This window comes from Sturnira hondurensis, unplaced genomic scaffold (genome assembly GCF_014824575.4).
Source record: "Sturnira hondurensis isolate 20B ecotype Veracruz unplaced genomic scaffold, ASM1482457v3 Scaffold0017436, whole genome shotgun sequence".
NCBI lineage: Eukaryota > Metazoa > Chordata > Mammalia > Chiroptera > Phyllostomidae > Sturnira > Sturnira hondurensis.
In genome coordinates, this window is record NW_028090067.1 from 1057715 (window position 1) to 1074719 (window position 17005).

The 17005-nt window shown below is 38.5% G+C and overlaps 1 protein-coding gene across 1 annotated transcript; it reads right to left on the reverse strand.

Annotated features, from left to right (window-relative positions):
• Positions 1-610: 610 nt before the first annotated feature.
• Positions 611-17005, reverse strand: KLRG1 (killer cell lectin like receptor G1). The gene is made up of 5 exons (XM_037068344.1): positions 16849-17005; positions 15266-15385; positions 12996-13165; positions 1258-1358; positions 611-722 (listed from the first exon to the last, which is right to left on the reverse strand). The coding sequence occupies exons 1-5, from the start codon at positions 16934-16936 to the stop codon at positions 611-613; spliced, it is 591 nt and encodes a 196-aa protein (XP_036924239.1). The 5' UTR covers positions 16937-17005.

The window sequence follows — 17005 nt, forward strand, 5'->3', positions numbered from 1 at the left end:
GTAGACCACGGTGGTAAATTAACATACAAATCATACACTTACAGCATGGAAAATATAGTCACATACTGGTTTATGCATACTCAACAAGACTAAATTAGGTCAAGGCGGATCTTTAAGTAAGTGTGAAGAAAGCCCCACCCTGCTCTCATCCTCTCTAGCATTATTCTTCAGAATAAAGCTTTATCTGCAAAAGGTCATCCTTGACATAAAAATGTATTACCAGGGAAAAGTAACATGTCAACCCACTAGCACACATAAAAACTCTCTAGAACGTTAGCTATAGTACATATTTGCACAGATTTCATCAGATCAGATCAGAAAACGACATAGAAGAGATAAATTTTTGACAAAATGGTGGATGTGGAGATGAAGGCAGCATTAGTCACTTGAATGAGAAATATTAAAAACAAACTGTATGCATTTGTTAAGATAATATCTAACTACTCCCCAAGAGCACACAGCAATAAACCATTAATCCCAGGAAGCTGCATTAATCTTACATCTAGTGGCATATTCTAGAAGGTTCAGCATTCACTAAATATACACTCATGGCTATCCATGAGGATCCCAGAGGTGGCTCCCTCTTTTTAGTGACAGATCTGACAATCTGTCAAAATCTGACCTTCTTACAGGCCCATTGTAAAAGAACTTCACAGCTAGAGGCCTGAAGACCATCTTTGCCAATGGTACCACACTTCTGTACCAAGCTGTTGGAGGAAACCCTGAAAGAAATCAGAAAAATCAATCAAGGTGACATACAAAGTATTGTAAATTACAAAGTAAAGGAGTTGGAAGGCATGAAAGAATAAAACAATAAGCAAATTCTCTCTCCCTATTCAGAACCCATTTCTCTGAGCAACCAAAACACAGCAGAATAAAAAAATGCTCATTAGCCTCTCTTTAAAATGTCATATTTTGCCCTGGCTGGTGTAGCTCAGTGGATTGAGCATGGCCCTGCCAACCAAAGGATCATTGGTTCAATTCTCCGTCAGGGCACATGCCTGGGTTGTAGGCCAGGTCCCCAGAGAGGGGCCTTCAACAGGCAACCGCACATCAGTGTTTCTCTCCCTTTCTCCTCCCCTGCCCCTCTCTCTGAAAAATTAATAAATAACACTTTTTTCCTAAATGTCATCTTTTTTTGTCCTTATCCACACTGTTCATTTCCTTCCCAGCTCCCTATTTTCTTCCCTTTCTTCAGCCACTATTTGTGATCTAATTCACATAATATCTCTCTCTTTCTCCTTTGAAGCCCCTTACCTTGAGAAGTTTAAGACTGATCCATCTTCCCACCTCCAGCCAGAATTGTTCCTGAGACCAATCCAGTAAAACTCTTTATCCAAGAAATTTTTGAACAGGTTCTAAGAAAGAGATTGAAGATGAAAAAAGCAAGAAAGATGCAAAAAACAATGAAGAGACCCAATGTCACGGTCAAACACTTATTCCTTATACCCTCTCTATCATCATCATTATGAACTGAATGTTTGTGCCCCCTGCCCAGATTTTATGTTCAAGCTCCAACCTCCACTTTAATGGAATTTGGGGATGGGGCCTCTTGGAGGTAATTAAGTCTAAATGAAGTCATTAGGGTGGGCCCTCACTAGGGAAGGAATCAGTGTCTTTTTATGAAGAGGCCAGACGTGAGAACAAAATGCAAAGGTGGCTGTCTACAAGCCATTAGGAAGGTTCTCTCACCAGGAACTGAATCTTCCAGCACCTTGATCTTGAACTTCCCAGCCTCAAGAACTGTGAAACATAAATGTCCGTGGTTTAAGCAACCCAGTCTATGGTACTTTGTTATAACAGTCCAAGCTGACTAAAACAACCACTTACTTCAGATGAACTATTCTCTCTTCAAAATTCTAATCCTAGAGATTTGTTGCTTACAGAATGGATCACTTCCTAGAATTGACCTACATGTCTGTAATCGCATTCTTAATATAATAGATAAGATAAATATTACTTCTCTACCTTCTCCTGCAGCTTCCTCCTTGATTGAATGGAGCACCTGGTAGGTTTTCAGATAACTCTGAAAGAAAAAAACCTAAATACTGCTGGGGAAGCAGTCACCTTTTTCATTATCATTTAATACATAAACTATTATGAAGCCTATAGCAAATTTATTTTCTTTTTCTACTAAACTCCCATTTCCTAAGTTCTCAGCAAACTTACATAAGACAAGGGGAAAAAACAGATCTTAAGGAAACAGCTTAAGGTAAAGTTAATTTGTTTACAACCTTTATACAGCCCAGACTACCTATCAGAGCAGAAAAAAGACTCTTTCCTCTGTAGAGTCTGACATTGAAATAGTTTATATCATAAGGGAATTGCCTCTATAAATGAAATAAGATAAAGGATAAACCCCAGAAGATCAATTTTGTTGTAGGGTTTGGTGTTAGTGTAGTGAATATATTTTGCAACAAATGATCACCTTGGATTTTGTTATAGACTTTTGTTATTATGCTTAATTTCCCCCTATGTGATGTTAATGTGAGGAGTATTGTGTTTGTTCATGAGCGAGGAGCTAGCGCTCTAAGTCTGAAGACCAAAAAATTAGTGGAGAACCATGAAAGTAAGAGAATAACCTCAGTGTTTGTATGCTTTAGAGTGTGAATGAATATTCAAAAGCATTCATATGTGCCTTAACACAGCAAAGCTCCTGGTTATGTGTTGTGGGCAAGCATGAATATGTGCCGTAGCATTCATGAGTGTCGATAACTGAAGTCTCTGTGTATCCAGCAAATACTGTATGTATAATTAATGAGATAATTGCCTGGATCTTCTCTTTACTTCTTATTCCAATTCCCTGAAGTCACTGCAAATCCCTTGGGAAAGAAAATGGAGAACTAATAAGAAAGCATTTAAATTGTTTCCAGTTTCTCCTGTTTCCCAGCAAATTTGTTTTTTAGTGTTTTTGTTCAGTCACTCAGTTGGTTTAGTTTCCACTGAGCTGCAGTTTGATCTGATAGATGTTAGAGAAAAAGACCATAACTTGTTCCCATGATCATTTCCTGACTGATCATTTGCCTCACGCCTCCTTCCTGTACCAGTACTTTGAGATAATTTCCCATGTCATTCGGCAGTAGCCATTACACAGAAAATTGCATTCTCAAATTCAGTGAATTTGACCCCTTTCCCCGCTCTGTAAACTCCACTCCTTCGCAGGAATAGAGACTCAAAAGAGGCAATGAGATATGCTGTTTCACAGTAATTTAGGGGTAGGAGGACGCGGATTTAGAAGCCAAGGTCTCAGCATGTCTTCTACTGATAGAGTCCACCTCACTGTATCTCATCTCTCTCTTTAAACCACACTCTCACTAGACCCGAAAACAGTGTGAGACCCATCGGAGGTGCCAAGAATCACACACACTCAGCCAGCTAAGACACTGTACATCCTCTCTGATGAAACAAGCCAAGATGACAACTTAAGCTTTTACTATAACATTAAATTCTAATATTCATTACTTCCTTAGGGTTTTGATGTTGCTACAGAAGAGGATAATGTATGAATAAAAATGTTTATTAAAGCTAATCCATTTTGCTTTTCATTATACCCAAGGTCAAATATCCTAAAACCTGGGATAGGCCCTGGCTGGCGTAGCTCAGTGGATTGAGCGTGGGCCTGCGAACCAGAGGATCGCGGTTCAATTCCCAGTCAAGGCACATGCCTGGGTTGCAGGCTGGTTCCTTGCAGGCTAACTACCAGCAGGGGACGCACAAAAGGCAACCATACATTGATGTTTCTCTCCCTCTCTCCTTCCCCTCTAAAGATAAATAAATAAATAAAATCTTTAAAAAAAAAACAAAAAACAAAAACCTGGGCTAGAAGAGGGAGACCCAAGATGGCAGGACATTCCTGGACTTCCTTCAGGCCTTCTGAAAAACCTCCTCTAGAAGTTTTTTTAAAAATCAAAGAAAAAAAAGAAGAAAAATTGTCTTCCTTAAGTTTCAGGAAAAAGTATTTTTAAACTTCCTCATTTTGATCCAAATATACACATTTTTGTTCATTTAAACATATCAGTATTTTCTATTGCCAGCTTACTTAGTTGAATACCTTTGGAAGAAAATACTCTTTTCCATCCAGAAGCTACTAAGAAAGCAGTGAGATTTCAACCCTCTAGGATTATTACAATACCACTAGAAGTCCCACTGTGATGCCCTTTTCATTCTACTCCAGGAAGATGTTTACTAAAAAGTAGGAATGCCAGGACTGTGCTCTCAATGTTGTCTCTAGACTATAGCTTCATTTCCCTACTTGGAAACTTTTGCTAGCATAATTAAATGACAAAAGAGTTTCTCTTCTAATGTTGAGAAGAGCACAAAGCCTCTTGGCACTCCTAGTAAAGACACTAAAGGAGAATGTCTTAGCTTGGGCTGCTCTGACAAATTACCATAAACTGGGGGACCGAAACAATGGACATTTATTTCTCACAGTCTGGAGACTGGAAAGTCCAAGATCAAGGTGCCGGTAGATCTGACATCTGGTGAGAACCTGCTCTCTGGTCTGCAGACAGCAGTCTTCTCACTGTATCTGCTCCAGTGGTAGAGAACAGAGAGAAAGGCACTGTCTCATTCTCTTCCTGTAAGAGCACTAATTTCATCATGAAGCCCCACCCTCATGATCTAATCACCTCCCAAAGGCCCATCTCCAAATGCCAACACAGTGGGGATCAGGGATTCGATAGATGAATTTTAGAGGGTCACAAATATGCAGTACATAACAAAAACAGAGCAAAATCTTTCGTGCTATTTGCCATTTTCACAATAACTTCTATTTCCCCTTCACTGGATTTCAATTCTAATTTCCACTGAAGACACATGGTTGAAGTGTTAGAAAAACCAGCACAACTTGTTTACCAGAACTTTCTTCCTAAATAAACAATCTCCTATGACAGCTTGTCTTCCCAGGGTAGAGTGAAAACAATTATGTCTCATATCATTACATATGGTACTTGAACATTTACAAAATCCCTTTTCATTCTATTGCTAACTTCACTTGGCATGCTGGATATGCAGTATGGCATTTAGGAAAACAAAACAAAAAAAAATATACCAGTACTTACCACTGGCTCTGTCCCTGCTATCTGAAGATGAACAAGTTGCTTAACCTGGCTGAGCCTCAGTTTCCTTATGAGGATTTATTTAGCTTAGAGATTTACTAGGATTTCTTTCCAATTATAAAATTCTTGACAACCCTGGAAGGTACACAGATATTATCATCCTCACCTTATAGATGAGGAAACTGGTTTTCATGAGAGAAAGTATCTACTACCCAAGGCTCCTTATTAAATAAGTGTCAAATTTTCTCTCCCAGTGTTAAACATTTGCATTATATAAGGCTCTCCCTTTCTACTATTAAATAAAATCACATTGTGCCTCTGATTAATACTCTCCAATAATTTCCATTTTCACTTAAAATAAAATCTAAAATCCTTGCTATGTATTACAAGATCTTACATGACCTGGCCCCTTCCACCAATTTATTCACTTACTAGCTTCCAGTCACATGAGCCTTCTTCCTTTCTCTTAACACACCGAGGTCATTTTTACTTTAGGGTCTTTTACTTTAGGAAAGCTAGGGTCATTACCTAGCTTTCCCCTCTGTCTGGGATACCCTTCCCCTAGATTTTTATAGGGCTCTCATTCAGATCTAGGCACCAGCTCAAAAATTACCCTTAAAAACACCTTCCTTAATTGGTCAATCTAGAACAGTATCTACATTCACTATTATAACATACTGTTTCGTTTTCTTGAAAGCACATGGCAACATATTTATTTGTTTACTAGTTGTCTGTCTTTCCTCTGACTAATAGCAACAGCTCTTGGTTATTACTATATCCCCAGCACCTAGAAAAAATACATGGAATTATGTCCAATACTATTTATAGAATTCAAGAATATAGAGTCTAGTCTTACGCTGCAAGAGATTAAAACCTTTTGAATGCAGGCTCTCTGCATTTTCTACTTTACCCTCACTGAGCACTTAATCCTGTCTTTTGGGGATAGGGGAGTAAACTGAAGAATACAGAAAGGATAAGAGAGATGAAATAATACCTTAATTTTCAGAATAGCTTGAAACCTTTTATGCATTTCTTAAACAATTTCCTACAAAGGATTATTTAAATTAGGGGAAAATGAGTTTTTCCTCATTTCTCCAATGGAATTGTAAGAAAAAACAGTGCAATTCTTTCTTCCTCTCCTCACAATAAAAGGAATGGCAACTGTAATGACAGAGCACACAAATGCGTAAAGACTGGCTCAGACACCGCAGGTAGCGGCTGAAGAGCTCAGTCTGGAGAACGCTGCCTACCAGCTCCAACCCCGCACTGAGCACTCTGAAGAGGGGGACCAAAGTCTAGGTCACCACTTCTCACTGGTGAGGGTGGACAGTAAAATCTTACTGAGGTGCTTTCACTTGAACACCTTCCCCCTGGAAGAAGCTTTTCAAACTTGGGTGCAATTCTTATATTTTGTGTATTCATGGACAACGTGTGTGTGTGTGTGTGTGTGTGTGTGTGTGTGTGTGTGTGTGTGAGTGTGTGTAGAACAGCATAGAGGTATAAACAAGAACTTAACTTTTGACCTCTAGAGAAGGTGTGAACTAAAGAAGTTAGGTGTTAAGTGACTGTAGAGTTTGTAACATTTGGTTATATTGTAGAAGGGAAAAAATGAAAAACCTAAACCTAAATGCAAGATGAAGACAGAACCCAAACATGTAAAACTGGATACATTTATCTGTCCTTTTTCTTTTTTTTAGGTCAATATTTATACCTTAAACACACATACACACTTTTGCAGATAATATTTTTAAATTATAGTTAATGTATCTTAATTCACAGAATATATTCCTTAAACATCCAAAATTAATGTGATTTATGGAGTACACCTATATTTTCAACCCATAAAGAGGTAAACTACCAATATATCAAAGCTACTAAGTTGGCCGTATCATTTTGACTAGCTAACTTAATTTCAGGGACCATATCCTAAAGAAATGACCTCAAGGAAAATAATTTATATAAACATGCTTATAGCTGCATAAAAATTGAAAATAAAAATTTTGCCTTAGAATATAAAAATAGACAAGCAAAATAATACAGAATTTTAAAAAATAAACACCTAGAATAACATATCACTTGAAAACAAGAAGGAAACAATACTACGTGATTTTTAAAAAAGCAGAACATAATTACAGGGTGACCAAAATGCCTAGAAACATAGGATAAACATATTTTCAAACAATATATATGATATATTTCTAAATAATAGTATTAATATGCTTTTCTTCAATCTCCAGACCCTTTCCAGGTAAAGTAGTTAAAGCAATGAACATAGTTAAGAATTTTAAAATAGTACAATACAGAGCACCCATAAAGTCTAAATTCAGTTTAATCTGTTGCTTAAATATAGAGTTATTTCAGCTGAAAATGTGTCTGGAGGTTGAATAAAAACACACTAAGCATATTACTTGTTCATGTAACTAACATATTATTTTTAAATAAGTTTTTCCTGTTTCCAGACTTTTTAGATATCCTTTAGTAAGTAAACATGAATTACTTACTAGTAATTCATGGATTATTAGTAATAAATAATTTATTACTTACTAATAAAACATGGAATACTCATATCAAAATATACAGAAAATTATGCTCGGTGAAATAAGCCCATCAAAGAAAGACAAATAACATATGATTTCACTCCTATGTGGGATCTAATGAACAAACTGCACTAACATGGAAAATGGGCTCAAACTCATAGATGGAGAGCAGGATGACAGCTGGGGTTGGGGGGAGTTTAGGGGGTAGAAGGATGGAGCCAAAAAGGAAAAAGGACTCATGGACATGGACAGCAATGTGGTGATTGCTGGGGGGCAAGGGGTTTACAGGGACTAAATGGTAACAGAAAAAATACAATAAAAATATTTTTGAAATTGAAATGTGCAGATACATTAAGAGATTTCAAAAAATTGACAGGCTACCAATTATGAGTTTCGTATTGATAAGCACTTTCCCTATACAGGTGTGCATGTGCACAATACTGAAATAAGCCTTGTTCTATGAACCAGAGCACTTTAAAAGATCGCACAAAAAATTGCCATCAACAGACAAATGGGTAAACAAAATGTGATATATTCATATAATGAAATATTATTCAGCCCTACAAGGGAATGAAACCCTGGTAAATGCTACCACGTGAATGAACCTTGAAACAATCCATGTATAAAGGGTATAATAGCAAACTCAGAGAGACAAGAGGTAGAAAGGTGGACACCAGGGGCTGGGGAAGGAGAAAATATGAAGTTACTGTTTCACGGGGACCAAGTCTCTGTTGGGGACAACGAAAACAGTCTGGAGCTAAACTGCGGTGGCGGCTGCACGACAAAGGAGATGTACTTAAGGTCACTTAACTGTACACTTGAAAACGGCTAAAGGTTACATTTTATAGTATGCATTTTTGTAAGTTTAAAAAGAAAAGATAGAAAGAGATATCTTAACCTATCTACTGCACCTATGCTTGGTGTAAAACTCACGCTGGTTGCTTGATCTGTTTGTAAAGAGAGGATGACAGAGGACACCCACGCGACCAGACCAGGAAGACCTGGACAGTGGGACAGTTCCTTTATCATCCGCCCTGTGTTTCCAGTCACTTCTTTCAACCTCCCGACACACCATTTCAGGTTTCCTCATAAGGGACATATTCAATGAACAAGCCATGGTTTACTCGGTGATGCATATTTTACAATTTCATGTCTTAAGAAATAGAAGAGAAAAACAAAAGTTATTCTGGCTCTGGGGTTTATCTTGGGTGACAAGGAGCATTAAAGTAGAAAAGAAATAATATAATTAATTCCTACTGTGTTAAAGAAATTTCCATATAGATTTTTCTCACTTAATATTTATAACAATTCGCCCCGGCTGGTGTAGCTCAGTGGATTGAGCGCAGGCCTGTGAAGCAAAGGGTCACCGGTTCGATTCCCAGTCAGGGCACATGCCTGGGTTGTGGGCCAGGTTCCCAGTGGGAGACCCATGAGAGGCAACCACACATTAATGTTTCTCTCCCACTCTTTCTCCTTCCTGTCCCCTCTCTCTAAAAATAAATAAAAAAAATATTTTTAAAATGTATATTTATGGCCCTGGCTGGCGTAGCTCAGTGGATTGAGCGCGGGCCTGCGAACCAGACAATCGCGGTTCGATTCCCAGTCAGGGCACATGCCTGGGTTGCAGGCTGGTTCCTTGCAGGCTAAGTACCAGCAGGGGATGCACAAAAGGCAACCGTACATTGATGTTTCTCTCCCTCTCTCCTTCCCCTATAAATATAAATAATAAATAAAATCTTTAAAAAAAAAAAAAAAAAAAAAATGTATATTTATAACAATTCCTGAAAATTCTGTCTTCACTGGGTACATGAGGAAATGGAAAGTTAAAGAGGTTAAGAAAATTGCTTGAGTTCACATAGTAAGTAATGTAGTAAACACAGACTCATAACTGTCTGAAAGAAACTAAGCTCTTCCCATTACCTGATTCGACTTTAAAATATGGGGAAAGGTGATCAATTTGCCATAGTGTTTGTATTGCAATCTCCAAAGAAAGAAAACATGCATATGATTAGATGTAAACCCTAAATACAAGAAAAGCCAGGGAGAAGACAAAGACAGTCTCAAAGTCACAAATTCTAATGGGAAAGATAGTTGAAGTGACTAGGTTGTTAGAACAGTAAACTCTGATTATATCATCTCAGGTTACGGTGATGGAGGAGGATACCGTGAGGTGGCGAGCATCAGGACAAATTTTAAGAAACAAAAAAATTTCCACAAGGAACTCTCTACCAAATGTGTACTTTTTGAATAATTCTTCAACAACTCTAAGGAAAAAAATGCTACCAACCAAAATAAACTGAGCTTTGTGGGGGTAAAATGACAACAAAAATCAAGGATTTGAATAAATCTAAAACCTAAAGATAAATTCAAAAAGCAAGAAGAACAACAAAGGCCAGATACCATATGTGAACAGAAACCTGAGGACATACCACACCAATTCCAAATTCAGTTTCGTTTTATTTTCTTAAAAAATAAAATAAATCTTTATCTATGTTATTATATGTCTGATATATTTTTAAATAATAGCATTAATACGTTTTTCTTCAATCTCCAGGCCCTTTTCAGGTAAAGTAATTAAAGCAATGACTTTACTTTATTTTAAAGTAGAATGAACTTTATTTATTTTGATTTTTCCACTACCATTTACCCCCCTTTTTACTCTCTTTCACTTCCACCCAAATCTTCAAGCCCAAGAGAGAAGACAGAGATAAGTAAGTACTTGACCATTTTAAAAACATTTAAATCCCAGGGACCATATCATGTACATTTCAGGTTTCAAGTTCAAATATTTTTTAATGTATAGGAAAGAAAAGGCAACAGAAGGTAATTAATAAATTTTATCTCATTTTTCAGCATATACAAGATAGATTCTAGAAGCTGTCTAATACAATGTTTCTGGAAGGGACTTTAAAGAGTGGGCTAAAGTGGAGTTTAAAATCTGCCTCTGGAAGAGAAGAAAGAGAAGGAGGAGAAGAAAATGAAGAGGAGAAGGTAGAGGAGGGGGAGAAGGTGGAGAGGAACTGGCTTTGTCAGATTTGTGACCTTGGATTTGTACTCATCAGTGAAATGGAGGTGTTGAATTCTACTTTTCTGTGAAGATTAAGAATAATACACATAAAATACCTGGTGTATAGCAAGTGCTCAATACAAGTCAGTTTCTATTATTGTTTTTATACTCTTCTACAGCTGAGTATTAAAGTGGTGGGGTATATGTCCTATAGTGTCCAGCACATAGCAATGTAATTCCCTAGCAGTACTCTCCACCAGGGGAAGGCCAATTGGAAAAACTTCCATTTTAATACACCCATGTGCTCTTTTGGTTGCTGTTCAGACCTAAATATGGTACTAGGTAAATCTTGCCTTTGAAACAAAATAATAACACTAGTACAAGAGGCTTATCAAATCAAATATAAGTCAAGTTGGTTCTACAGAATCTGACAAAAGCTGAGGAAGAGACAAAGAATTAGGCCAGAGAACCAAAGGAATATCAGAAGCAAAACTTATCTGTGGTTGCTATTAAAACCCTTAGGGACACTCTACCTTCTGCAGTACCCATTTGAACCCAGGGGCCTTAGGAGAAAATAAGCCAGTTTTGGAAATGCAGCCAGTCTAACTCTGTTCCACTTACACAACAGCAGAGACAAGATCCAGGGAAAGCAAAGAAAGAAAAGAAATACGAAACTCCTCTAATAGCTACTCCATTCCACCGGGGGACCTTGGGGAAACCAAAATATCCGCAGCTCCCGGACACTGTCTGTGCCTCAGCCCTTTCCCTCTGCATCTCACTCTCACGTGGTATAATCTACAGCAGCTGCCGCACCACGATGTTCTGTGGCAGTGCCTCGCATTATGACTTGTATTCTGTTTACCAGCCCAGCAATGTTTCAAGCTCTTTGCTCACTTCTGCTATTGATTTCAGTCAGTTCAAGTCCTCAGAAGCAGCTTCATCAGACTGAGAATAAAAGTTACTGCAAAAAGTCCAGAAAGCAAGGTTACTGTTACCAGGTGCCACAAAATAAAATTTTATAGCCCAAATACATTCTGCCACCTAGTTTAGAAAAAGTATAAAAAAAGAATGTAAGTCACAGGGGTGGACTGCCTTGGAGTTAGATTCTATGTAAAATTTTGGAGAAATGAGCATTTGTTTGATAGAAAACAAGAGTGTACATGCTTTAATCTTTTTTTAATGGGGCATTATAAAATCTAGGAACTATATGTTCTCTCTTAGAGTAATTATCTCTCTAAATTTCCCCTAGGGAGGTTAATATAATTGAATTTTTAATAAGCTGTTTTCTGTATCTTGATTCTATCCCCCCCAAAATATAGAAAGCAATGGTAATACACAAAAATCATGTGTATGATTTTGCACTAAAAGCCATGCTAGGATTTCTTTTCTTTGTATATGTTATTTACATTAAGTTGGAATTTGATTGAGTTTTTTTTTTAATTTTATTTATTTATTTTTTAGAGGGGAAGGAGAGAGGGAGAGAAACATCAGTGTATGGTTGCCTTTTGTGCCTCCCATGCTGGTAGTTAGCCTGCAAGGCACCGGCCTGCAACCCAGGCATGTGCCCTGACTGGGAATCGAACCGCGATTGTCTGGTTCGCAGGCCCGCGCTCAATCCACTGAGCTATGCCAGCCAGGGCCGGAATTTGATTGAGTTTTTGTACCAGGTTTCCACAGGATGTCACTCCTTATATTATCTTGAGATGCTGTAGGATTAATAAAGAGCTCTCCTCCAGCACGCCAGGCAGAAAGAATCCGAGAGCCCTGGAAGAAGATCTCTCTCTCTCTCTCTCTCTCTCTCTCTCTCTCACACACACACACACACACGTTTCCTTCCTTCTTACCCAACTTTCTGTAACTGCTTTCTCTGTATATACCCTAACCCACCCCCAACTGTTTCCTAGCCTGGAACTCACTAGATTCCAATGAATAAAGGAAAAATATTAAAAGGAAGGCATTTAAGCCCTTGTCATAGTTTCTTAGTCCCCATGTTTCTCTTCTTCTCACCTCCAAGTCCCACAAGCTCTCACATAGGAACCTGCTGCCTCCTTGTTGTTGGACCCATATGTTTCTGGATCTGATGAGTCTTTTTAGACCTGTACTTCAGGTCTAATTTCTCTCTATAACATACCCAGCATTTTTCCACCTTCAACGTGCACATATGCCTGCCTATGCACACATCTAGGTTTCTATAACTGAGGGTTGTTGGGTCAGGCCAAAGAAAGGATAAGGAGTGAAGGAGGAGGGGGCAGGAGAAAGGGGGAAAGGAGGAGGGAAGAAGGGAAAGAAAGAGGAGAAAGAAAGATAATCCTTTTGTTCATCAAAAGAGGATACATAAGTTTAAACAGCCTTCACCAAGAAAACAACCTACATTCACTAAATGTTTGCATTTACCATTTCCTGGATGTCTGTAAACATAAGGAGTTGTGAGCCTTTGGCTAGGCAAAATTCCAGACTAGAATTCCAGTCCTTTCTCTCCATTGAGAAGTAATAACAATGGTCACCATACCCCATCCAGAAGTCTGGGCAGCAAGGACAGCTGGCACAAGTGGTGTGCTTGGAACCTAGAAAGGAAGAGGACCTGGTTCACAATCTTGATGCGCCAAGAGTGGTGCATAGCGTGGTGCATTCTTGGAAATGAAATGGGAGAGAAGATGGAATGTGACAGTCACAAGTGTCTTCCCTGCCCCACCACCTTCCAGATTAAGGTTTAGAGAGACGCACAAGAACGTGTTAGGTAGGACAGATAGTAAACCAAGGCAGGGAGGAGGAGGGAGACATGTCTCACCCACTAACTCAGCAGTCCTGAGCCTGATCCAATAATATTGCCAGGTGTTCCAACATCACAAGAAACACTATGTTAGTGGGAGGAAGGAAGCCCTTGAAATTCTATGTATCATTACCATTATCTGGGAAAGAAAGCCTTGAAATTGTGTATTCATTCCAAGGCCTGCCCACAGAGCTCAAAGAAGAAGCCCATAACACTACTTCGGTTAATTGCCTACCTCTGGCTACTATCTCCTTTACAAGGGAGTCCCTAAAGCTTACAGAAAGAGCCCATAAATAACTTTGGGTAACTGCCCCAACTTTAATTAACTGCCTCCAGTTACATACCTGTTTTACAAGATGAACAAATAGAGCCTGGAGCAAGATAAGGATTCGGGCTAACAGACCCCTACACATAGCTAAGTTTGGATAGTCAAGTCCCCCCGCAGGAAAGCTGGCGCCACTTTTACCCATCAATCAATATGTAACTTCGTCCCTCCGTCCCACCAACTATGTAAGTCCTCAGAACAAAGGACCTGCAGCTCTTGCCACCCTCACTCTGACTACCCTTGCCCTTGCCTAATGCCACCCTTACCTTGCCATGCCCTGAACCTGTCTTTCACCTTCACCTCAGCAAGGCCTAGTCTCTTCCAGGAGAACACATCACTGATAACCCTGCTTGCACACTAAAAGACTTGCTGATCTGCCCTGGCTGGTGTAGCTTCAGTGGATTGAGCATGGGCCTGTAAAGCAAAGGGTCGCCTGTTCAATTCCCAGTCAAGGCACATGCCTGGGTTGCAGGCCAGGTCCCCAGTAGGGGACACAGGAGAGGCAACCACACATTGATGTTTCTCTCCCACTCTTTCTCCTTCCCTTCCCCTCTCTCTAAAAAATAAATACATAAAATATTTTTTTAAAAAAAGACTTGCTGATCTGTAATTCTTTACTATGTCTGCAAGTTTCTGCAAGAATAAGCAAGTTTCTCCTGTAACAAATGCACGGTCTCAAGTTAAATGCCTCACTATGTCCAGCTCCACCACTACTATCATACATTCCTCTAAGCAAGGATGAGACTGCACTGAAAGGGCGGGGCAGGAAATGGGAACAATCTGGCCCAGGACTGGGAAGAGAGTAGCTACTTGTGCTAGAGCTATTTCTGCACAGGTGATAAACCCACCAGATAAGATTACTGCATCGCATGTGTGTCAGTGTACTATCTACATAGGCTCAGCGTATACACTATGTAACTGTATAACACACATTGTAACTGTATAACACCCTTAGAATCCTAATGAATAGTCTGTGAAACATGTCACTAACAATCATCCCCAGAGAACATAAATCTAAATTAACACTCTGGATTGTGAAACAATAAATGTAGGGCCCTCTGGATTATCATACTTAAGGGCCTACAAAAACTAAATCTAGAAAAGTTCATTTTATAAAATGTAAATGCTCTCTAGTTGGAAATATATATATGTTTAATTAAATTATGAGATATTTATAATGTGAAAAGTTAAACAATATTGACTATTATAATAAATATGACAGTAGGTAGGAAAATGTTTATGACAACATAGAATTATAAAGCAATATGTAAAGTTTTAAGCATACTTTGATTATAACTATAACCAGCCTTACTTAAAAAAAATAAAAAGAAGGGGGGGAGACTTTAGAGAACTTGATTGAAATTCTATGAAGAGAATAAACACTTACATGAAAACACGTAGTCAAACACTAGGAAGCTATACCCAGAAAATGTTGTTTACAAGAGGTGATCTATTTTGTTGAAATTATTTTTCATTATTCAAATTTTCTGCTATGTTATACGCTTTTATAACCCACAAGGGATACATGGATACAATGAAAGATTGACTTTGGATTAAATTAACACTTACTCCGGCACAGAGTCCAGATGCACAGCAGCACACTCATAAGAACAGCACTCAGAAGCCCCAAAGCTATGGTCATACGGCGGCGGCGGCGGCGGCGAGAGAAAGAGCACCTGGAAGAAGAAGCTTCGAGAACAGAATCCCAAGGAAAATCCTCAGTCATAACAAAAAATGAAGGAAAAGAAAAGTTCAGGGAAGGATATCTGGGGTCTTGAAGCAATTTGGCCCAGTAGGAACTGAGACTCATGCCCTAAAGATCTTGGATCTGTCAAGAACTTATTCTAAAGTCCAGAGTAACCATCTTTATCGAGTTACATGCTATATTTATCAAGTTAAGAACACTTTTTTTCTGTCTGACCAGTGTGGCTCAGTTGGTTGGGCGTTGTCCCGCAAAGCAAAAGGTTACCAGTTTGATTCCCTTGATTTCCTGTCAGGGGAGAGGCAACCAATGTTTCTCTCCTTCCTTCTTTCTCCCTCCCTTCTCCTCTCTACAAAAATAATTTTTTAATCTAAAAAAAAGTTTAGAAACTTTTGTTCAGGATTACTTTTTTTAAAAAAGTGAGTACCTTTTCCTTTTAAATTTTGGCTTACAGAGACTCCTGTTTCAATGGTGAGCATATAAATTGGTGCAAACCATTTGGTTGGACAATTTGGCAATGTCCACCAAAACTGCAAAGGCATTTATCCTTTACTTAACAATTTCTTGTTGAGAAATTTTTCATACAGATACTCACCAATGTGCAAAATGTTGTATTTGTGAGGTTATTCATGGCAACAATATTCATAGGAGAAAAAGATTGAATTCAATTTCAATGTCTATAAGACATCAAATACATTTTAATATATTCATAACATAAATATGCAGCTTCTAACAAAGGAATAAAGATATGTTTTTAATGGATTTGTGATGACTGTCAAGATATATAATTGAGCCCTGGCCTGTGTGACTAAGTTGGTTGGAGCGTTGTCTTGTACATCAGTAGGTTGTGCATTCAATTCCAAGTCAGGGCACATTACCTATCTTTTGGGTTCAACCAATTGATGTTTCTCTCTCACATCAATATATAAATTTATATTCTCTTACTTAATATGTGAATCAGTTTCTTTTCTGCCAAAGTCTTCTTATTAGTCAGTGGCAAAATTATTGATATACTTCTCATCTCACAGAAAACAGAACTATCTGGAATTTAAACAGCTGGTTTACTCAAAACTTTACTAAAGAGATAAGTACCCACCACACACACACACACACACACACACACACACACACACACAGTTCTTGCTTTAGTTCAAGAGCAATAAAGAATAACAGAACTGTCCTAGCTGGGGTTTCATATATGAGATCATAGAAGTGCACAGTTAGAAAAGAAAAAGAAAAAAGAAAACTTTACCTGAGATCTAAGATCTCATCCTTGACCATATACCAAATTTTCGCATTCCAATTCTGGACTTCAAACTGAAACTAACATATGCCCTCAAATTATCCTCAATTTTTCTGCATCCTCTACTCAAAAATTGTTCTACCTCCCATTCCTCCCTTAGCCTATGTTAACTACGCACAGTTTTCCAGACTAACTTGATTTACTTACCATTTTGCTGTGGTCTGTAGTCATTCTGGGCTTGGGGTGCAGCAGACAACTCTAGTGCAGAATAAAGAGCATTGTCAATCATCTCCATCTAGTACCTTTCACTTCAGCTGAGAAAGTCACATTAGAGGAGTATGAGGAGATGTGCGCCAATGAGGAA

What these genes read in the sequence shown, in the direction of transcription:
- KLRG1 (XM_037068344.1), bottom strand. Translation starts at nt 16,936, where the DNA reads ATGGAGATGATTGACAATGCTCTTTATTCTGCACTAGAGTTGTCTGCT. An exon ending in CTACAGACCACAGCAAAATG is followed by an intron (nt 15,386 to 16,848) that starts GTAAGTAAATCA and finishes CTGTTCTCGAAG; the next exon opens with CTTCTTCTTCCAGGTGCTCT. An exon ending in CATCTGGACTCTGTGCCGGA is followed by an intron (nt 13,166 to 15,265) that starts GTAAGTGTTAAT and finishes CTTCCTTTCTAG; the next exon opens with GTTCCAAGCACACCACTTGT.